General features: G+C 29.4%; 1 protein-coding gene across 1 annotated transcript; it reads left to right on the top strand.

The window, feature by feature from the left end:
- Positions 1–1,782: 1,782 nt before the first annotated feature.
- LOC111640439 (centrosomal protein of 192 kDa-like) lies at positions 1,783–23,551 on the top strand. The gene is made up of 33 exons (XM_023386443.1): positions 1,783–1,827; positions 1,946–1,997; positions 3,938–3,965; positions 4,042–4,224; positions 4,585–4,867; positions 4,934–5,140; positions 5,408–5,469; positions 7,480–7,677; positions 7,965–8,031; positions 8,110–9,318; positions 9,921–10,156; positions 10,226–10,477; positions 10,557–10,749; positions 10,824–10,954; positions 11,209–11,417; positions 11,487–11,675; positions 11,752–11,836; positions 11,915–12,070; positions 15,540–15,729; positions 15,810–15,892; positions 16,303–16,406; positions 16,478–16,581; positions 16,662–16,845; positions 16,917–17,204; positions 17,698–17,763; positions 17,835–17,940; positions 18,031–18,208; positions 18,278–18,357; positions 20,179–20,367; positions 21,550–21,632; positions 21,716–21,860; positions 22,252–22,310; positions 23,302–23,551. Exons 5-33 carry the CDS (start codon positions 4,681–4,683, stop codon positions 23,456–23,458), a joined length of 5,397 nt encoding a protein of 1,798 aa, XP_023242211.1. The 5' UTR covers positions 1,783–1,827; positions 1,946–1,997; positions 3,938–3,965; positions 4,042–4,224; positions 4,585–4,680; the 3' UTR covers positions 23,459–23,551.
- Positions 23,552–23,711: the final 160 nt, after the last annotated feature.

Raw genomic sequence — 23,711 nt, 5'->3', positions numbered from 1 at the left:
CATCATGATATAAAAGGAAATACAAGCAGCACTACTTCAAATGAATGTCTAACAAATAATTCATCATTAGGTATAATTTCATTAGATAGTTTAAATGGTGAGAATTAAATATATAATTTAAAGGAAATTGTAATATTGAAGAATTATATATTGAGTTTATTTCTAGATTTTAGCGGAAGTGTTATTCCTTTAGATACGAATAGCCGCTCGACTAAAACTACTCAGCCAAAACAGAAAGAGAAATCAATAGTTTGTGCCAAAGATGATAAGGTAATTATTATGCAAAATTTGTTTAATTCTCTTAATTACATGTATAAATTTTTATCAGGTTATTGTACATATTAAAGTTAAGTAGCAGTTTAATGATAAGTAAACACACCTATATGCTATGTATAATACATTTCTGCAATGCATAAATAATGCTACTTAATTAACATGTTTGCTGCCTCCACAGGGAGCAAAGTCCCTAGCTTTGTGCCAAAAAATATTTTATGTATTTTTGTTTACTTTATATGAATGTTAAAAACATTAATAAAGAAATGATATAAAATATGATACATTATTGAAGTGTACAGTAAACAATAAAATAAGTTTTTTCTTAAAAACAAAACATTTTTTTGAGCAAGAAATGACACTTTTATGATAATTGTGAGAGGAATTAGCACTTGTGGTGTTGCAGCATAAACTAAAAACAAGATTGCTTGACATGTTGTCATGCACATCACCCAAAAGTTAAAAAAAAGGGGAGAGGACCACCAAAGATTAGTTTTTGAAAATGAGGCAATGCAAATTACATTGAAAGATCAGAGGAAAATATTGCTTTTTTTAATAGTTGTGTGAAGAATGAGGTACAGTAGAGCGTCGTTTATCCGAATCAATTGGGGACTGGGGTGGTTCAGATAACTTATTTTTTGGATAACGAATCATGTACGAAAAAATATATTAATTTATCCCACGTTGAAATTTTTCTCAGTTGCGTGTCGCTTTTTGTTGAATTTTCGTCGATGTTAAGCCTAACGAAGACTATTGTATCGTTAAAAATTATTTTTTTATTTTATACAAACAAAATAAATATATTGAAAAATATAAAAACAATAAAAAATTATACTTCAGATGTTAATTTAGTATCAAAAACGTAAAATATTTGAGTAACCCAAGAAATAGCCAAAGATTGCAGCGCCACAGCACTAGCAAAAATTTAAATTTGCCGACTGGAATGCTTTTGGATAACCAGCTTTCAGATAAACGATGCTCTACTGTATATCTAATTTGCAGTAAAAATAAATAAATTTATATCTGTGAGGTCAGTTTGCATTTTGTTATCTTAATCTTAATTAAAATGAACTGGATGATTAATTTTATTAATATTGAGGTAAATAAAAATTTTTTATAGCTATTTTGTAAAATTGGTTTTTTAATTTATTTTATATTCTAAAATTCAAAATAATTCAGATTGTATCTTCAAAGATTGATACAGAATATAATTTTGGTGAAGACAGCGATAATAGTCTAGCCGACATAGTGTTAAATGAAGAAGAACTCAAACTGCTCGATGTAGGTTATACTGATATATCCACTGAAGATTCAGATAAGGAGAATGAAGGTAATTTTACTTTACATTTGAAATTTTATAAAATTTTAAATTTATATTCATTTAATTTACTCTTTTGTTCTTGTCCCTTTTAGATGATGATAAAAACAAGGAGGCTATTCCTATAAATAATCAATTACATAAATATTCTAGTCTAAATTTAGGAAAATTTGGAACTGATAAATCAAAATTTGACTTATTAAAAAAGTCTATAAATTACAGAATTTCAAAAAATGGTATATTCAATTTTTTTAATTTAAACAAATGGGAATCTTTAAAATTTGTTATAATTTTAATTGATAATTTAAAGACGTTTTCTTTGAAAAACATAAACATCTGAATTTTTTTTATTAGGAAGCAGGCCAGAATCTGTTACAGAAATAAAGGAGAATGTGCACAAAATTAGGTATGTATTATGGTATAAATTTTGATTATTCTTTTATTTGCATTACAGCTTTTGATATTTTTATGTAAAATAATCATTAATGTGACATTCATTAAACTGAATAAAACAATTTCAAATGTAAATTTCATCTAATTGATTAAATGTTAACACAAGTAAAATTATTTTTAAAATATAAATTTTTGTTTATAATAACGTATCTTCTATTACCAGGACTTATTATACTGGTATTTCAGAAGTATTACAGAAATATTACAAAGTTTTACAGAAAAACATTTTTTATTTTACTTAATATACTTAATATACAGGTATATTAAGTAAAATAAAAAATGTTTTTCTGTAAAACTTTGTAATATTTCTGTAATACCAGTATAATAAGTCCTGGTAATAGAAGATATGTTATTATAGACAAAAATTTATATTTTAGAGAAAAAGGACATTGAGGCATTTTAATTAAAATTATTTTTGTCTATAGAGTTATATATATTACAACACTTTTCAAGCTTCAATTATTCTAGAACAGGGCATTTTAAACTTTTCCATTCTTGACTTGCTTTAACTTGAGAAAATTTTGTGTGAACTTTAGTAAAAATATATATACAAATAAAATCACTTATTGATACTAAATCATTGAGCATTAGCAAAGCTTCTTCTATGTAGTTTATAGAATTGAGTTTGTTTTCAAAATTTGATTGCTCAATTTTGGTTAAACTTTGGTGTTTTTCATAACATGAGATTAGGAAATTAAAAATGTAATAAAAATCAGGAGTCCTAGAATTTATTTTTGAGATCCAGTTGGGTCAAAGTAACAATGTCCAAGTGTCCAAGGTCTCTAGCATGAGCTTGTTCAGTTTCTTTTGCAAGTATTGTCACTATTGCAGCACTGATGTCCACTGAACAATGTAGATAACTCCTAAAACAATATTATTAACTTGCTAGAACTTCCACTCAATTCTTAGTTTAATTCTTCTTCAACAGAAAACAAACTGTGTTTAGTAAAGCAGTTTATTCCAAGCCACTCCTTTGAATTACATATTATTTTATCATTTATTAAAGACAAAAGCAAATTTGCATACTAATGATGTGCTTGTTTATTTTTACACAAAGAATTAAATCTAGGCTGAATATTTCATACTGCAGGACATGGGATATCTTTGACACATTTCAGAGTTGATCCACAATTTGATTTTGTAATTCTCAATGCTGAAAATTCCATTTTGCATAAACACTTAATACAACACTTTACTGTTGTCAAATTTTTTTGAAACCTGTACATTCAATTTTGACAAGTAAAGGAGATTGCAATCCACAGTTTAGTCATCATCTGATTAAGATGTCTTGCCCTAGAGCAAAGTCTTAATTTATTATTATTGTTAAATCAGAATGTTTCTTGTCTTGCAGTTTATATTCTATGATTTTCTCTATATTATTCACAAGATAGAAAGTTCATTTAAATGAAATTATTCAGTTGATTCAAACTTAAATTTAACCTTTCAGCAGTGGGTTAGTCACGTATGGTGCTATCCCTATGTAGTGGAGAATAAATGTGGGAAATTTTTAAAGTATTTTCCCACGTGTTTTTTCTCATTACCATTTCGGAAAAAGATTTTATAAACAGTTATGTCTAGTAAAGAAAAGTCTTTTTTTATTGTTACATAATTCCTTTTTTATGTGAATTTTTTTTAGCAGTAGTTTTTGGTGGTATCCACAAAAGAATTTTGCGGATATATCTGTTGTTTAACAGTGCCACATGATTGCTCTTGACAGATATATCCATCAGTCACTGCTGAGTGGTTAAGTCTTCCAGAGTAGCATGCTGATGCTCTGGAAAAGTGTCGATTGATTGACTTTATTTCTATTAATTTTAATTTCTATGCATTTTAATTTGGTATATTCTAGTTTTTTTGTATTTGATTATTTTATTATTATTTTTTTTATCACAGTTTTGCTTCAAATGTATTGGGAGAAAATGTAAGTATTTATTTTTATTCTTATATGAATTTGTTAATTTTGTTTTAAAAGTTATTAATTAAACTTTTTCTTGCAGAGTACTGGTGAATGCAGTACTCCTTCTGTTATAAATTCAAAATATTTTCGACCATCCACTAATACAAATGGCAGTGAAAAATTTGCTGTAGGTTCTGCGATTTGCATAGAAAAATCTAGTGAAAGTTTAAATTCTATCAAAGACATTTTGTATTCGTCACAACTAGATAGAACGTCAAGTGAGGTATGCATTTAATGTAATTTCTAAAAATCTTTTGCTATTTAATTAGGTTATGTAAATTGTAGCGTGTGATAACTTGATGCATAAGCTCTAATAATATACTGGCAAGTAATCTTGGCAGCTGTCAACCATGTTTAAAAACATCAAATTTAATATTAATAATAATCAGTTCAATAAAATTAATTTTAATAGTATATTTTATTTATTTTTGTGGGAATTTATATTTATCTTTGGTGAGAAGTCATGAATTGTAATCAGTAATTTATAGCATTAATTCAAAAGTTTGATTGTGTTAGGTTGTTATAACATTGTCATTCTATATAAAATATAAAAGAATTCAAACAAATTATTTGCTTTATTCAGGTTAATTTTAGGGATGATCAAATTACCTTGCGATCATCATCATATGGGACTTACATAAATGAGCAAAATACATGGGGACTAGATAAAAATCTCACAATGTCTATAGAGAGAGGAAAATCTCCAATTTCGGATATATTAGATGTTGAACGGTTAAATTTAAATAATCTTCCTAATCTACTGCAATCTACTACAATTGATAATGCAGCTAAACAAAATACATTACTTAAAGAACAAGATGATGAAGATATAGTTTCCATTATTTCTGCAAAATTGGGTTTGTCAGGTAAGGAATTATAATGTTAAGTTCATGTTAAAATTATAAATTTTATAATTATAATATGTGTTTTAGGTTCGGCTAAATATAGAAAGAGCGCCCCACTTAGAAAAGCTGAAAAGGAGAATGAAATATCTGTAGTCTATCCAACAGAAGAAGGAAATTATGTTACAGATTTAGCATTTGAAACTGATTTAAAGAAACAATTTAATGAAGGTTTATTCTCCGATGGCGATTTTAGTAAAGTTGCTCTGTTAAACTCCGAAGAATTTTTTCCTTCAGGTAATATATTTAATTTATGTCTGAGAAAAGTGATTTATTTATAAGTTATTTGTTACTTTAAGTACTTAATCACCAAAGATCTCTTTGAATTCTTAGCTTTTTACATTCTTTAAATTTCATCTTCAGATATATAATATTCTACATTCTTTGGAACCTCTCTCTCTCTCTCTCTCTCTCTCTCTGACTTCTTCGATGTTAAAATTGTTGATAATAAGTTATAAGTTAATTGTTAAGAGTTCTAATCTTGTAAATTTGTTTTTCTTTTAGATGAAGCTGCAAAAATGTTAGCTAAGGATGAAAAAGATTTTGAGGAAGCCCATATGTTTGAGGTAATATTTTCTTCAAATTTAATTAAAAATTTTTTTAAAGACGATATTAGCAATAGACCGACTAATAATGAATATTTCTGCAATTTCACAAAATATAATAATCATAAAGTTAAGTTTTCATTGTAAATGGCTCTCATTATTTTTCCCGAGTATTTTCGTGTTGACCCCAAATATATTCGTTTCTGCATCAGAATGTTTTTAAACATCAGGTGTTGTTACTTGTATGGAATTCTGAAATTAGTGACTCATATCAAAAGAATTGTTATGTTATGTAGTTTTTGCACAACAGGATATTACAATAATAGGAATAGTTGTTTACAAGAAATCATACAGGAAAGTAGACCGTTAGTTTGTCTCTGTTTCGACATGGCAACGGCTGGGAGAAATAGCGCTCTGAATAAGTCAGAAATGATTGAATATTTATTTAATTTAGGTTCTGATGAGTCTGAATTTTCAGACAGCAACAACAAATATATACAAAATGAAAATGTAAGTGATGGCAGTAGTGATATTGATCGCGAAATACCAACTACAAATGGATACAGAGGCCAATCACGCAGTTGTACTCGAGGAAATAATAGTACAAAACGTTTGTGATTTAGTATCGATGATGGTTGGATCTGTACGAACTTCAGAAGCCCTCAAGTAAACAGTTTCACAGGATAAGCAGGAATCCAATGTAATTTACAGAGTGACGCTTCACCATTTGACTTTATTGTATTTTTCAATGATGAACTTGTCGACAAGATCGTAGAAGAAACGAACAGATAAGGTGATAATTTGATGAACTGTGATGATTTATGGGAAAATATTCGTATAAAAAACTGGAAACTGACAAAAAACCCAAAAATTAGAAAATTTATAGGACTTATTATGGTCTCAAATATCATTAGAAAACTGTGCCTAAGTATGTACTTTACAATTGAAGATGATTTTTTCTACACCATTTTTTTCTTTAGTGCAATGTTGAGCAACTGCTTTCTGCTTTTATTGTCATGTTTGCATTTTACAGACAGTAATCAAGCCTCAGGTGATGATGATAAATTGCATAAATTACACAGTGCTATTGATCATTTTTGCCACGGTTCAAATATGCTTACATCCCAGATGAAAATATGTGTTTAGATAAAAGTCTTATGTTATGGAAAGGCAGACTGGGATTTTGACAGTATATACTGAGCAAGCGTGCTTGTTTTGGAGTAAAAAGCTTTGAAATTTGCAAATCATGAATAGGATATGTTTGGGACTTTTTAGTTTACACAGGAGCTACGACAGAATATGGAAATTTTGAATGTGGGTAAGGTGAGAAAGTTATATATACCTTTAAAAATGAATTTTTCAATAATTATTTCTTACTTTTTCTATAATTATTTAAAACATTTTATAAATTCTTTAATTATAAATTATAATTGTAATTATAAATTGTAATTGTAATTATAAATTATTAATTGTAATTATAAATCTGTGTATTTGACATGATTAACAGAAATTTATACTTTTCAACAGAATAAATTTTTAGTGACCTTTCCCCAATTTTTCACAGTTGCTTTATTAGTAAAGATGTGTGGAAAAAAATAAAAAATTTATCAAAATACAATTTCTGTAGACTATACCAAAACTGCCCAATTTGGCCAAATACAGCAAAAATGATCAGCTTAATTTGATTGATCCTTCAAAAACAATCAACTGTTCAATTATTTACAATCATGCTAAACACTTATGGTCCATCTTACATGTATGGGAATTAAGTTGACCAACTTCTAGCATTGCTAAATAGTCAGTGCACTGAATTTTACCATTGGTTGATCTCTGTATTGTGGGTATAACAATCCATAATGTACATGATCAAAATCTAACAAAAAACTAATTGGACTTGTATATAAGTTGAGGGTCAAATATAAGTCAAGAGGAATATTTTGATCTTTTAAAACAGAAAAAATGTTAACTAATATTCAGACCAATGCAGTATGTATACCAGATATACCAGATGATAATTTTTATAATTTTTAGGGAGAAACAATCCATAATCCAAGTTTGATCAGTATGAATAGCAGTTGGAACTTTGTGGGGAAACAAGACATAACACGTCCGTCTTGGTTTTCTGACAAAATTGACGAAGACAAGTCTTACATGCGAATATCCATTGGACGGTTTATGCAAGCAAAGACGGAAGCTCTCGGATCACTTTCTGGAGAAAATGCTGAAAGGGTAATTAATGATTTGCAATTAATTTGATTAATTCTAATTGTACCTTATAAGTTGGTGCAACTGCTGCTGCTACCTTTTACAAAAGGATGTAAGATAAGAGAAATTTAATTAAATATAAAATTTTAATTATTAATTCTAGCACAAAATATTTATTTAATTGCCTACTTTTAGACCAAATTCTATAATTTACCGAATTATTTTTTAGCCAAAATAAATTTTAGATAAGCTTAGCTGTCAAAAATTAAAAATATTCAATAATAATTAATAATAAACATTTTTTTTATTAGCCAACATTTGGTTCTAATTTCACTATTCGTGATTCCAAAAATAATTTGAAACAATCAGAAATCAAAGGTAAATTACTTTGTCAATTTACTTATTATTATATTTAACATATTCAATGTTTCAGCTTGCAAATTGTTTTTATTTTAGATGTTCAGATCGAATTACCTCGAATATCGGCTAATAATTCACCACAGGTATCTGACAGTGATTCAGAAAGAGAGACTTCAAGCGTCAACAGTGTCCTGAGTATCAAATCAATTTCTAAGTTAATATCTGAAGCATCTCTCAGCGATAATCCAAAAGAATTGGCTGAAAGATTCCTAGCAAATATGAATGCAAAAAAATCTAAGAAAAAAATTCATAAAGAAGAAAGAAAGGCTTTAAAATCTCAAGTCTCTCGATCAAGAAGTATGTTTTTGTCATCTCAGGATTCTGGCATTCACTCAGATTTAATCAAAACTAATTCTAATCAGGAATTATCTTCATCGTCATCATCTACGCAATCGAAAACTATGAGTCTGACTAAATCTAAGCATTCGCATTCTAAGAAAAAATCTCTTAATAATAATGTAGAAAAATTACAGAAACTTCATGAAAATTCTAAGTCAAAAATAAAAATCAGTAATTCTAATTCATTAATTAGAAAAAGTTATTCTGCTCAGACTTTATTTGAATCTAATCAGAATGATAATTTGACAAGTTTAAGTAAAGAAAGAACAGTTTCAGATACCAATCTTCATCATCCAGTTGATTATTTTGTTGAAAATAATGCAAAAATTGATTTAAATAAAACTTTAGAAGCACCAATACACAACACTTCTGAAGAGGATTTAGACAAAACACTAACGACGGTGCCAGACATGAATTTGTCAGTAGAAAAAGTAGAAATATCTAAAAATTCATCTGGTAAGGTGGAAGCAGCAACCTCTCCTCTTCAGTTATCACAAGAAGATAGGAAGAATTTGTTTCATTTGGTTCCTAAAGTTGAGAATAACAGTCAGACTACGCAGCTTGTAGAATCGCAATTATTATATACAACTGCAAATTCAAATTTAAGTGGACATTCTTGCTCTTATCATCCTTCTAATGTCTTTAATCATCAGTACTCTAAGTGTGCACCTACTAGTTGTGTGCTATCATCTACGATTCCTATGGCCATTCCGTACGGCACGCCCATAACGTCCATCCATCCAACTCCTTACATGCCGGTTACCATGAATACAAACTGTTTCACAAGTCATGGAATTACCAATTATTGTCATGGTTCACTTCTAGAGTCACACAATTCAATTAATTTTATGAATACTAATCAGTTGCAGTTTAACAACTCTGTGTGTCCGACATCAACTGTTTCAGGTAAGACGATAATTTACTTTTCTAACTATGTGGAGCTTAACAATTATTCTTATTAAGTATTTATCTAATTATATTTAAAATCATACAGACAATGTGATTATAATATAAATATGGGTAGTTCTGGAGCTCATACATTATTAAGCTATACTATTTTCAGTTATTACATTACTATACTATATACATTTCAAGTTATACTATTTTAGGAAAAGAAGAAATTAATTAACTGATATTAGTCTGTTATCTCTTCTGGGGATTCAATGTCTATTGAACTACTAACTTGAAACTAGTAATTAAGAAAAAACTGGCAAATATATGGAGTAACATACTTGGCCAAGTCATCAGTACTTCTGAGTACTGAGGAGAACTGATTGGTTACTCAAGCATGTGACTGCACTCTAAAAATTGGACATGCAGTGATTGACTGAATGTCACAAATTATTTGTAGATTATTTATTTATTTAATTACCATAAGGCAAGGTGCAGCTTGGTTGAAATGGCCTACCTATCAATAAACTAAACTATAATGTTTCTTTAATATTTAACTAATTTTTGTTTTTGCATCAACCATAGCATAAATTGACAATTTTGTATTTATCATACAGGTGCCGCAAATACGAACCACAAAAGAATGGTGGAACTGCGATTGCTTGAACCAATTTGTGTCGGTGACACTAAACAGTTCATACTCATCTTGCAGAATCCCACTCTCTCGTGTCTCCTGTGTAGTTTAGATGTGAGTGTAACAATAGATAAAAAAGTACTGCCTACAACTAGTGTTTCTGGATTTGTTTTTCCACAACATGTGCAAATCGAATCGGGTGCAACAAAGAAAATTCATGTAATTGACTTATTTATCATTCTTATTTAATTACAATTATGTTTTGTAAAATACTTCATCTTTCTGTAGATTAATTATATACCTCGTCAGAAAGGAAATATTGTTGCTGTTCTGGAAGTAAATACAGATTCATCTGCACCTGTATTTGGCTATCCGTTGACTGCAGTTATAACAGCGGAAGTAGAATGGCCGAAAGTATCTATATTAATGAATCGGGGAGCTAATTTTGGAACCGTACCTGAATGTCAAAGTGTGATTCGTTCAGTTAAACTTGTAAATCATGGCACTGCAGTTGTTCCTATACGTCTACAAATTTCAGAAGTAATTACCTTTCTTAATTTATTATTAAATGGCATATGGTTTGATATTAAAAACATATAATATTTATAAACTATTATAGGATTTTCACTGCAATCATTCATTTTCCTTTGGAGTTCAAGAAGTAAATACTAATGAATCCAAGCATTGCAATTCGGTCTGGCATTTTCTCTCTTCAAAAATTCTATTTTGTCGATTGACTCCGCAGGAAAGTCAACAGACATCAGAAGGGATAGAATTTCCCCTCATTTTTCAGAGTGAGAAAATAAAAGAAGGTATAATTGTATCTTATTTCTGCAATAAATTGATAAAAACTTTAAAATAATTAACATGTTTGATGTGAAAATAGGTAACTTAGAGCAAGTTTCGGCAATATTAAATGCAACTTTGGAAAGTTCGGTTATTTATGAAGCTCTCGGAAGCATCAGACTGTTTGCCGAAGTCGGAGTTGTGAAATTTGTAATTAAAGAATCAAATCAGGTAAATATCTGTGTATTTATTAGATGAAACTTAATATTAGTAAAGCAAAGTGTCATTTTCAAAATCATTAGTTTTTTCCATTTGGATAAATTTATCAAAAATAATTACTAAAAATGAATTAAATAATTCAAGCAAAAGTTGGAATTATAAACAAGATATTTATATTTTTTAAATAATTCTATTAATAACTAATAAAAACTTCTATTCTCCATTTAAAAAATCATCTTTAATTCTATAACTTAATCTAATTCCAGGGAATAATAATGGAAACGCAGCCAAAATATGAGATTCATAAATCAGTTTTGCTAGAGAATCAAGGCAGTGTTTCAGGAGTAATTAATTTAAATTTTAAAGATCCCGAATGCGAGTTTAAGGTGCTTCCTCATACTTTAGAAACGAACCAGGGAGAAAGAATGAAGATTCAATTATCTTTTTGCCCAAACGATATCGGAATCCGAGAAAAGTAAGGAATTTTTAACTTGTTTCAATCTTTTCTGTTGGACAAATCTGAATATTTTTCCATTTTTTACAGTATTTTGCAAGCTAAATTTGAAAACGAAGTGTATGAATTATTAACAGTTAGAGGAATTTGTAAGAAGAAAGAAAGAAGGGACATTACTAGAAAAAATTATATGGATTCAAATTACAATAACAGTCCAATAGTTTTAGATGGTAACATTCATTACTTAACATGGGGAGGAGTTGCTATAGGAGATAAGCAGTATGATTAACATATAACTTTTTGAATATTATACGTTATTTTGTCAAAAAAGTAAATAAAAAATTTTTCTCAAAAGGTGTAAGAAGTTAATACTCAGAAATGCATCTCCAACTAATATGGTGCAGTTAAAATTATTTATTAAAGGCGATTCTTCTTTTCAGGTGAGTTAAGATAGAATTTTATATCTTCAAAAGATTAAACACCTGAAGCAATCTTGTAATATTTACTTTTATTTGTAGCTAGAAGATAACTTATTAAAGAAGTCAGACGTTACTCTGCTGCCTTTAGAAACAATAACGATAAAGGTGGTTTTTGCACCAAAAAAAGTGTCGGTAGTCAAGGGTACATTATATGTCAAGCCAATAACGCAAGAACAGAATAAATTTCATTATTCTGTAAGTAGTCTAGGTATTCTTTTAAAGCAGTGATTCCCAAACTTTTTCAATCCATTGCCCCCTTTGTTCCATAAAGTTATACCCAACGCCCCCTAACCCATTTTCTCTTGTGTGAGAAAGGATTGGAAATATTCTTAGGAAAACTTTTCTATGAATCACACACTTTGTGCCCTTACCGTACATTGTTCTCAACATCTGGAACCCATTAAACGCAATGTTTCCTCTTATTAGTTTAACAGAGGAAAGAGAATGGCATTCAGTGACCCCAATTTTGCCTTTGGTCATCGTTAAATACCCTGCCTCCAGCACCCCCTAGATTTACTCATCGCCCACTTTGAGAAATTCTGTTTTAAAGCATCATGTATGATTAACTGACTCTTGCCTACCAGATAACCAAAGTAACAGATGCCACCTTTACTTTGTGATATCAGAATTGAACTGGCATAAGGGAATAATAATATACAACCACTTTTTTGTATTACCAAAAATTATTTCTTCAAAAAACATTTTCAGCTCTGTTAGAACCATCATTGGTTTCACATTTTAAATTTGCTATCTTTTAAAAACAGTTTATGTAACAGACTACTCAAATAAAATAAAGTGACATCTCAATTAACGGACACTCCCAAATTGTGGACACCTGTACTTAACAGACATGTTTACAATCCCCATGCCCTTCAAATAGGATTGGAATATTCTTAGGAAAACTTTTCTATGAATCTCACACTTTGTGCCCTTACCATACATTGTTCTCAACATCTGGAAACCATTAAACTTCAAATATTTACCTCTAAATAACAGACACCATTGTCCATAATCTATCTTATGAAAAGAAAATCCTATCTTCATTATTCTGAAAGAATTAATTGCATATGAAATATTTTAAAACAAAAACAGAAAGTCTGTTCAAATACTCTTTCAGATGACTAATTTTGACCATAGGTATCAAATAAAGGCTGGCTTAAAATAGGATTAGGGGAGGAGGACACATTGACAAAACTGAACAATGTTCTTTATCTATTAAAGAAGACTAATCTGGTTATGTTGTCAATCACCATTTATTGTTGTACATATTAATGTTATTAAACTTCTGTGTTATTGTTAAAGTTTATGGTACCAGGAAACTATAAACTTTTCCAAAGTTATGCATTCATTTGACAAGAACTAACACAGTAGTAATGAAAAAGAAACAGTTTTAAGGTTACGACAACAGCACTTATCTATGAAAGTTCAAAGATTGTGTTATGAAGACAATTTGCTGGCCACTTTAAAGTGTAGGAAGATATTTGGTTCTTACACATTTATGACATAATTTATTATCTTAACAGCTTTGTGGTGGCTAGAATGTAATTTTTAATAAATCAGTTATTGAAAAAAAGCAAAAATGTTCGAAAAATTATACCTATTTGATAACTACAAAGCTGACAAATCACTATATCAATTTTTATTTGTTGCTTAGATTGTAAACAATGTTATAAATGCACTAATACTGAAGACATTTCTTACCCCTTGAAGTGGGTAGCAAATTGCCTTCGTAACGGGACATGCAAACTCTCACCACCTAAACCAACCTTTGTCCACCCTTCTGTTCATAATAACAGTTTCATTTTTCTTTTTTGTTACTTTCATTCAGGTTGATAATTTTTCATTCAGGTGACTAATTTTTATGTTCCATTTAATTAAAGTAACCTGTTCAATCTGTTTGCTACTTAGTATTCAACTAAAATTAGATTTTTACAGCTGAAAAAAGAAATTATACCCTGTATATATTTAGCCTATATTTTAACTATACACACTATGTATACTTTTTGGTATTTTCACATTCCTAACTCAAATCTGATGTTTTCATAATCCATCATATTCTTCACTATATGACAACCACGTTAAAATACAGTATGGCTGTCGGTATGTACTTCCCAGTGGCAAATGTCTTGATCTTGATGGTGTCTGCTATTCGGAGGTTATACTGTATTTTAAAACATATCTTAACAGAGATGATGGCTCCAGCAAAACCAAAACCATTTTTTGTATTAATAAATAATTTTTGGTAATCAAAGAAGTTGTATATTATTATTATTATTTTATTAATATGGTTCCAACTTTTGTTAACTGTAATCTGCATTCTCTGAGATGTTGTGGATCAAACTTTGACATCTCGCAAGGCCTCTTCTTTTGAGATTTTTGCAATATACTTGACATCTGTTTTCAAATGTAAGAAGTCTGTTTCTACTTAAACATTTCATCTTTAATCAATCAATGAGATAAATGTACTTTTATATTTGATTATTTGATTAAATATTGGTTAAGTTATTGAAAAGATGTTAACTGTGTTTAATAAGTGTTAAAATTATGTTAAATAGTACAATTAACCTTCTTAAATTAGTTCTTATCTGATTAATCGTATTGACTTGTTTCTATACCACATTAAAGATAAGTGTGTTTGTTTCTACTGATGCTGTTCAATATGGATATCGTGAAACTAGTCATACCAAAACAATAGTTAAGAGTATAGTTATAAAAAAATGACTGATCAGTAATTAGAGATCCTCTGAAGCATCATACCATTTCTGTTGTCTTTTTTGAATGCTTGAATAAGATAAACAGGAATGTGTTTGGTAATGCAGAACAGTAAGAAAGAAATCTAATTGGCTAGGAAGGTGTGAAAAATTATTCCAAATATCTTCAAATGTTATCTGCAGTTGGCACATTTAAAATGGCAGAAGAGAGAAAAATGATTATTTATTTGTCATGATTGTAATTTTATCATTGTTGTTATAAATGAATATTTATATCAGCACATATAGGCAATTTTTCAATGAGTACCGTCAACATCTCCAGCATGTACAGTACTTTGGCAGACAAGAAGCCACCTTAAACTACTAAGAATTCTAGAAGCGGCAGAGTCAGGAATTGGTTAGAAACAATTTTGGGATTCTGGCATAACAAGACGGCAAGAATTTTCCGGTATTGAATGCAGTTTGATACTTGCCAAAAGAACGCAATAACAAATTTGAATAATTGTTAATGGTTTCTATTTACAATTTATTTTATTTTGTTCTTTATTTGAAAACATAAATATAAACTGGTTGGTTATGATGACGCGATGCATACATAATGTCTCAAAAATTATTTAATTGGAAAATTTATTTTAACTCCCCAAATTGTGTAGCATTTTCTTTTTGTTTTTCAATATTTCTGATGAAGAATGAAGTTATGAGGAAATATATGAAATTCAATGCTCGATTATTTGAGAGCTTTGATATCACATTTACAAAGAAATAACCATCATTAATGAATTGATAAATTATTTTTAAAGTAATATATTTAGCAAATTTTTGTGTAGTAAATATAAATTTCATTTCTTAAAAATTATCTTTATAATTATTTTAACTTTGATTAACTTTAATTTTGTTATAATATACCAAAGTACAGAATGATTATTACATTATAAAATTTTTGAAATATTTAGTTTCCTCTGACTGGATTTGGTGGCATTTGCAAACTGACACTTCAAGGTATTGACAGACACGAAGATGGCAGCTATTATTTCGAGATACAAAGCCAAGTTGCACCGGAATATTCTAATATAACTCTGACAGATTTTACGTTAGTTAACAATGGAGAAAGAGCAGCATTCGTCAAAGTTTTATGTTATACCGGTAAAAATATTTAGATTATTAAATGTTTGCTATAATCATAAGAATCGACTTAAATTTTTTAAAATATATTATTTATTTAGATAATAAAATGACTCAATTGGTTCCGACTAGTGTGATGAGTGTGCAGCCTTCGGAATTTGTTCTTCAACCACAAGAAAATCTGGTAATCAATTGTTTTTGTTAAAGCCTCTTCCTTACAGAATACAAGCATAAAGTCCACATACAAAAATATATTTATTTATTTATTACAAATATATTTTTGGCAACTTTCTATAAGACAACAACAGCTTCTTTTTTATGCTTTGGCATTATTATTCCCACTTTTTGTGAGGTTACCGTATTTTGATTTGGCTTTGTTTTATGCCTGTCACTAATTGTCTCTATCAAGATTTGAACCAGCTATAGTGTGTTCTAAAGCCACAAAAGAGCACTTATTAATATAAGTTTTTATATAGATTTAATATTTTGATAGATACTAGCCTTTTTCGAATGCATCTCAAAAGCTTTATAGTAAAATATGTCAAAATGGAAAATTAAATGACAAAGATTTTCACTGATCTGATCGTTCTTTAGATGGTGGTGATCGTATTCAATCATGAAGTTGCTAATGTGACAAAAATTTCATCCGGAATTCTTGGAATCATGTATGGAGAAGAAATTCTTAGACAGAGATTGAAGTTAGTTTTTTTGTTCTTTAATTTTATAGATGAGTTCATTAAATAAAGTAATAAACTTCATTTATTTTAAGGTCTATGTCTGTTGAAACTGATAAATTGGTAGACATGCCTTTTCCCCTTTCTAACACTTTTATCTTTACTTCAAAATATGCTGGCGAAGCCAAAATTTCTCAAGGTAATACCAAAGTTTTTCAGCATACTACAATTTTATCATTTGGATCTATTCAATAATTTTTTTTTAATTTATCTTTTCAGATCCAGTTTACCAAGAAGCACCTAGTGACGTGAATATTTTTTATGAAAATTTATTTCGGTATTTTATAAATTTTTCAGTCTGCAGCTCAAATAATATAGAAAGTTTCTTTAGTTCTGATCATATGACAGAATTACACGAGAGTTTAGGTAGTATAAGTGAAACCAGCCCATTAGAATCACTATTGTAAGTAGAATTGTATTTTCATTCTATATACTTGAAAAAAAGTTATTAAGGAAGTAAATATTTTTATATAGAATGAACAAAAAGGAAAATTTTTCAAATCTGTATTCTCCACCCGTGAAAGGCTGTTCCAATAATCAGTTTTCGGTCTTGAGTAACATAACGGCAGACCGTAATCCTGTTAAGAATTTATCACTCTCGAACAATCTTTTATCTAAAACCGAAAACTATATTTTGGAAGATCGAAAGCAAGAGAACGAAAACAGACAAATGTGGATGGTGGAACCGTCATCTGTTGAACTTGGTCAGGCAAAGCGCGTTGCAAAATTGCAGTTTATAAATCTGTCTGACGATAATTTAAGGTTTGTTAATTTTAAATATTTAATTAACTGTTTGATCATGATTACAATTATTAGATTTTTATTGCATTTATTGTTATGAGTTTAAAATCAGATGTCTGCAATGTAAGAGTTTGGCCTTTCACAGTAGAGATAAATTATGAGGTTCCAGATTGGAACCTATTCTGGATACTCATGATGTATCATTACTATGGTTTAGGATGCAATTTCTTATCCTGTACCTATACTGACCGACTCCATTTTGTTTTGGACCCATGCATAATGAGCGCAATTTTGGCTGGCCCTATAGTTTACTGTATTGATGTTTGCATTAATTAATAAATTAATTGGGTCCTTGCATATGGTTTACTGTGATTTCTAAACAATGATTTATATCAGAAATAAGAAAGAATGATTTATACAAATATCATATGAATAATTTTTTGAAAAACTAGATATTTTTCTTAATATAGACAATTGTTATTGAAGAATTAACTAAGTAATACATAATTTTCAGGTTCAGATTGATCAGTACTCTTGGTATTCTCGTAATAGCTCCCGAGCAAGGCATAATTTTAGCGAGGTAATTTTTTTGAAAATTAAATTAAATTATAAAACTTAAACACTTACTGAACATATCTGAAATTAACTTAGGGACAAACTCGACATCTGTATTCGTCTCCCTTCATCATACAAAGATGAAAACGGACCAGATTTACTAGAAGGCATCGTTACGGTTGAATGTAATGGTACTCGAAAGGTATGTAGTTTATATTTTATTTGCATAATGTAATCTCAAGAATTCTACCATTAAAAATAAAAATATAACATTTTTATTTTATTTTTGTAGGCTATTGCCATCAGAATAGTGAAAGAGGACTCATACGATGCTGATAATTCGTGTGAAGAATACTCTCACATAGATACATTGCTGGATGCAAGTGATGTAAATGGAACTCTCTTAGAGTTGGCTGTGTATTGTCCAGAAAAAATTGACTTTCCGGCCACAGAAGTTGGTTTGTCATCACGTAAGTAACAGGTTTAAAATTATTGAATTTATTATGATAACAAATTAATATAAAGTTAATTTTTTCCAGAGACGATGTTTACGATTAGGAATTTGAAGAAGCATAGTATTCACTGGATGCTTTATCCATGTTCTCGTCAGGCAGACATGGTAATAATATCAACATAAATTTTGCATTAGATATACAAATATGTTTAAAATGGAACAAAAATTTTGATACTTAATTATTTAAGTTTGATTTTCTTTTAATTAAACTTTAAAACATTTCTAACTGCTCTCAGAAATTCATTTCAACAATAACATGTGGAAAAATGCTTATCCTATTATTAAATATGGATAATTGTGAGCAAAGCACTGCTGGAATGAAACATTGCTGATAGAGGTATCTTCAGGCCATTAGTACCAATCAGAAATGTGTTTGACATGGCAGCTGTGGTTAAAAACTGGCAATCGATACTGTAAGATACTATTCTCAACTGCAGCATGCAACGATCCAATGAAATCATACATACTATAGTTAAGAATTATGGTTACAGTTTTCTTTAAAATTGCTGGTAATTAAATTTGTCTCTGTCTGAATTAGCTAATTATTTGCAACAATGAATGTTGTAAATCTGACTGACAGATTCTATGTGGCACTGCTAGTGGTGAATTTTGAAACTTTTTTCCATAATGCTCTTTTTCATGGTCCAAACCAAATTAAAGCACCATATATTATAAATAATGACAAACTAGTTTGGCATTTAAAACAGAATTACTAATTAAATTTCTAAGATAATTTAACTACAAGTCTGAACCTACGTGGCTGAAATATTGGCCACTAGAAAACTGCAAAATAACCCATCAGTTGCTATATATGTAGAATTTTACTTATCTACTTGATTGAACTTCTATTGCTTCAAACCCATTTAAGAGTTCATTATAATTTTACACGATCAACATTTATGATTCTGTTAAGCCTCAACCATTTGTGACTTCATTTTTACCATATACAAACAAAATTGTGGCATAAGACTGAATTTTATGCTAGCCTTATCTATTGCATAATTAAGAAATGTATGATTCAAACAAAGTTTTAAATCATATATTTAATTTATTTCTTGATTATCATATGATTTCTCTCCTGAAAATGACAATTACAAAATTGTGTGTGTTTCGGCATTTATTTTTCATTATATCTTAGGACCAGACAAATCAAAAATTTTGAAACTGCAGTTTTATTTTCATGGCTACAGTATTTTTCTCCTGTTTTTGATGTTTTTGGGTTCAGGAAGTCTCAAAACATCAAGATTTGCAAAAAACCCAGAGGGTCAAATGTGACAGTTACATTATTATATTGTGATAGCCTGTGTAGTGATATCGGACCTTCTTGTCCTCCTTCTCTGGGGGGTTTTCGTTGGGGCAGATGTGATTCATCCATCGACACACACTAATGAGGGGGCCGTTAAGACCAGGGAAGAAAAGGTGGGAAGAGGGAATTTTTCGGAGAGAGGAATTCGGGACACGAGAGGGAGAGGGTGTGCGAAGTAACGATCCCTGAGAGTGGAATAAAGTTTTTTTTGTGGAAATATTGGACTGGTTAATTGGTGAGACGAACCGATGGGGCAGAATTTACTGATTAAGAATGGGTTCCCTATAGCCTAAAAGGTAAAAATTTGAGATAATTACAATACTTTTCCCTGTTATGTTATAACAGTCAGGAATGTAAATGGTACAAGTGTATGAAACAACTTTATTTCTTACAGGGCTGTAGGGAATTAAAGTTATGTTTCATGCATACACTTGTACTTTTTGGTCAGTTCATCTTTAAGTATGTTTTATTAAAAATTTTAATTAAATAGTAAGCAAATTGATATATATTTTTATGATTAAAACTTACGATTATTTAAGTTACCTGTTTTACTTTTGTTTAATATAAAATAGTTTTATAATAATTATTAACTAGTTGTCTTATGTGTTTATTTAATATAGAAAAGTCAAGAAGTGGATCCCGGATCACCACAGATATTCAAACTAAATGTACAGAATGGACTATTGAAACCTCGGGAAGCACTAGAAATATGTGGGATTTTTGCTCCGAAAGAAGCCATAACTTACTCCGAAACATGGCAATTAATTGTCACTTCTAAGAAAAGAACTTTTATTTATTTTAATGGAGAGGTAATAAATTTTACATAACACTCTGCATTGCAAATCAATTAGGTAAATTGCCATTAGTGATGCTTATGTCCATAAATATGTCTTTGAGAAGCCAACAAATTAGCTATCATAGATACAAAATAAAAGGTAAATGACATATAATTACGAATTGATTGTTGCGGATTATAATTTCAGGCATCATTTCTTACTTAGTATTAGTGTTATTGCCTGTTGCACGTCAGGTTTACCCTGTGCCGTAGCGTGGGTGTCAGTCGCCTGGGGCGGAGGAAAATTTCACTGCTCCCTTATTTAGGTATCTCAATTTAAAAGACAAATTCAGTTTCATCACAGAATAAATAATGAAAAATTCCATGCTCATTTCAATCGGTCCGAATCATAGGTGCAACAAAAATATGAAATGAAATGGTTCAAATTTTTACAAGATATTATTTATTGTGAAATTTTGCCGCCCCTGCCACCCCCACTACGCTAAGCCACTGGGTTTACCCATAATGGTTTAAATTGTGGTTGTCGTATAATCTTAATGTGCTATTATGAAATTTTGTGAATTTTTATTGAGAAATTTTATAAATAATGTAAATTGAATAAAGTGTTGAGCTTATTAATCTGACAAAATTATGATTGAAGTCCAAGTTGGAACGTTAGCAGTTTTCATGGGTGTTTTGATTTGGATATGTCGAGTTCTGTTTTTCTACAGATGGCGTCTCCTTAGAGTATGTGAAACTGCTAAATGCCAATAGTGTGTTGTGGAATTGTACTTTGCCAATGGAATGGCCATGTAGAGTTTTTGGCTTTTCTTTATGCATCTAACACCTAAATAGGGGTTGGTTTTCAACAAAAATTTCCTCTCCAGACACATTCCTTCCCTTGGTACATTGTCTAAGTGTTATATTGCCTCATTTTGTTAATCTTCATTGTGAGTCTGGCCAGACCAGAAATAGACTAGAAAAGACCTTATCTTCACAATAGCATTTTTGCCTTTGTAAATTATGTAACAAAATTGATATAAAGACAAATTGTGTGAAGTTAATAGTTTAAAATAATAGATTTTTTTTCCTTAAATAGAAAGTGCTTATTAAATAATTATACTAATTATACATAAATGGCATGAACTGATGACTAACTACAGATACAAATACAAAATATATTGATTAATTAATTTTAACATTTCAACTTTTAAAGGGAATTAAAATGGTGACAGAAGAGAGACATAAAAGTAATCAATCTGGCTCTACTACTAAACACGAGTTCAGCACCAGAAAGAAGTTAGTTATGTAAAATTTTACTTAAAGAAAAAATAATAATGATAAATTTGTTTCAATTTAGTTTATACTCTTTTGCATAACAGGCATTCTGCAATAGAGAACGGCAAACAGTTTTGTGGCAGACCTATTTTTTCGACAGTTAAGCAGATAGACTTTCCGTTAGTTACATTCGGGGAGAGTGCGAGTGTGAAAATAAAGCTGAAAAATGTTGCAGAAGAAGATCATAAGGTAATGTTATCTCTGCATGGGTATACATAGCAAAATATTCTTTTGTAAATAATATAAAGTTAGATAAATTTGCTTTAGCTATAAACAATTAATGCCAATTGACTGTCATAAATTTTGCATCATAATTTTTTTTATTGTAATTTATTGTGTAAGTGATTGATTGCAATTAATTCATCATCTTGTATATATTAATAGATGCCACTCACAATAAATAATGACTAATAATATATTGTAAGTGTAATTAGCTTTTTATTTACTGTCCCAGTTTTTTACTATAAAATTAGTGACATGATTATACATTTGTCTTAATTAAGATAGATTGTACAATATCTCAGATAGATAATTTGCTACTTTATTGACATAAAATTAAACTACTCATTTTACATTTCAGATCTCTCTAATTGCACCAAATTCGCCATTTTTTGTCAAGTATAGTAACTTGATAGTCAAGTAAGCAAAATGTTCATTTTAATTATAAAGCAATTTGATTAAAATATATTAATAAATTGCCAAATTCTCCATAATTAATACATCAAAACATCTTAACAGCTTGTTGTGGCACATTGTTTTTCATTTACACAATTTACTTATTAAAATAATGCCATTAATAATTTTACTCAAAAATGATATATTTATAGTTAATCACAGACTCAACGTTTATTGGGGATTAAATTTGGATTTATTATAACTCATCTTTTTGGATACTTTATTATCTTACTTCATGTTTCTAAATTAAATCTGAATACTTTTGTCAGGTAGGATCGTGTAAGAACACGATTCCCACCTTTTCTTGAACTGGTCGAGAATCACACCATACTGCATATTTGCACAGGGCTACGGCCAAGTAATCGCTGATTGGTCGTCCAACCCACTGTTGATGGCTATAAAAGGTTAATGTCGAAGCGGGAGATTTAAGTTCACTGCGGAGCTTCAAGTTGACATCAAGTACTTCATAGATCTTCAAGTGTGCATCAAAGTTCGAGTCAAGTCTGATTCGTCTTACTGTGTGTTCTTCAACCACCGGAAGAAGGCTACTTCTAGCCAACAACTCATCAATTTGTCGATGGACAAGAACGGGAAATACAAACTATCTGAACTTTGTTAATGTTATTGGCCTACCAAGTTGGTTGCCAATTGTGAAATACGACATTTTTGAACTTCACTACTCTTTATTTTAATGTTAATTTTCTCAAGAATACACTTGTTAAAGAGTATTTAAAGAGTTCAATCCGAGACATCCACATTAGATTCAAGTATTTTTGTTATTTTAATGTGCCTCATTTCCAGATTTTGAGTTGAGTTTTATGCTTTATATAAGTTATATATACTTTATTTAGTTATATAAGTGATTCAATATAATGATTTTGTGTATTAAAGATGGAATTTGGATTATAAAAGATTTTAACCAGACTTTAAATGATTTTTAAATTAATATTTGCAGGGGTAAGCATTACATGAACATTCCGGTCAGCTTTCAGCCGACATCTGAAGGTATCTACAATGACGTCTTGTTAGTTCATACCGAACTGAATTACGACATCAAAATTTCTCTGAAAGGAGAAGCGACATCATCACAGAAAAAATCAGTTTGTAAATAACAATTTTATACTTTTAATAATTTCTTGTAAACTATAAATTATTTATATTGTGATATTTATAAATGTAAACAGAAGTTTTTAAACTGTTAGGCAAAGTTGTAATTTTGTATAATTGAACAAAAGAATATTTTTTTATACAGAGTAATTTGTTATGATTAATTTCATATATATATATGGGAATGTAATATACACATATATATGAAATGTAATATACACATTCACACACACATTCTGTAAATTTTAAAAATTTGTA

Source organism: Centruroides sculpturatus, unplaced genomic scaffold (genome assembly GCF_000671375.1).
Source record: "Centruroides sculpturatus isolate CEXI.00-Female unplaced genomic scaffold, Cexi_2.0 scaffold1378, whole genome shotgun sequence".
Classification (NCBI taxonomy): domain Eukaryota; kingdom Metazoa; phylum Arthropoda; class Arachnida; order Scorpiones; family Buthidae; genus Centruroides; species Centruroides sculpturatus.
This window is presented reverse-complemented; position numbering and strand designations above follow the sequence as displayed.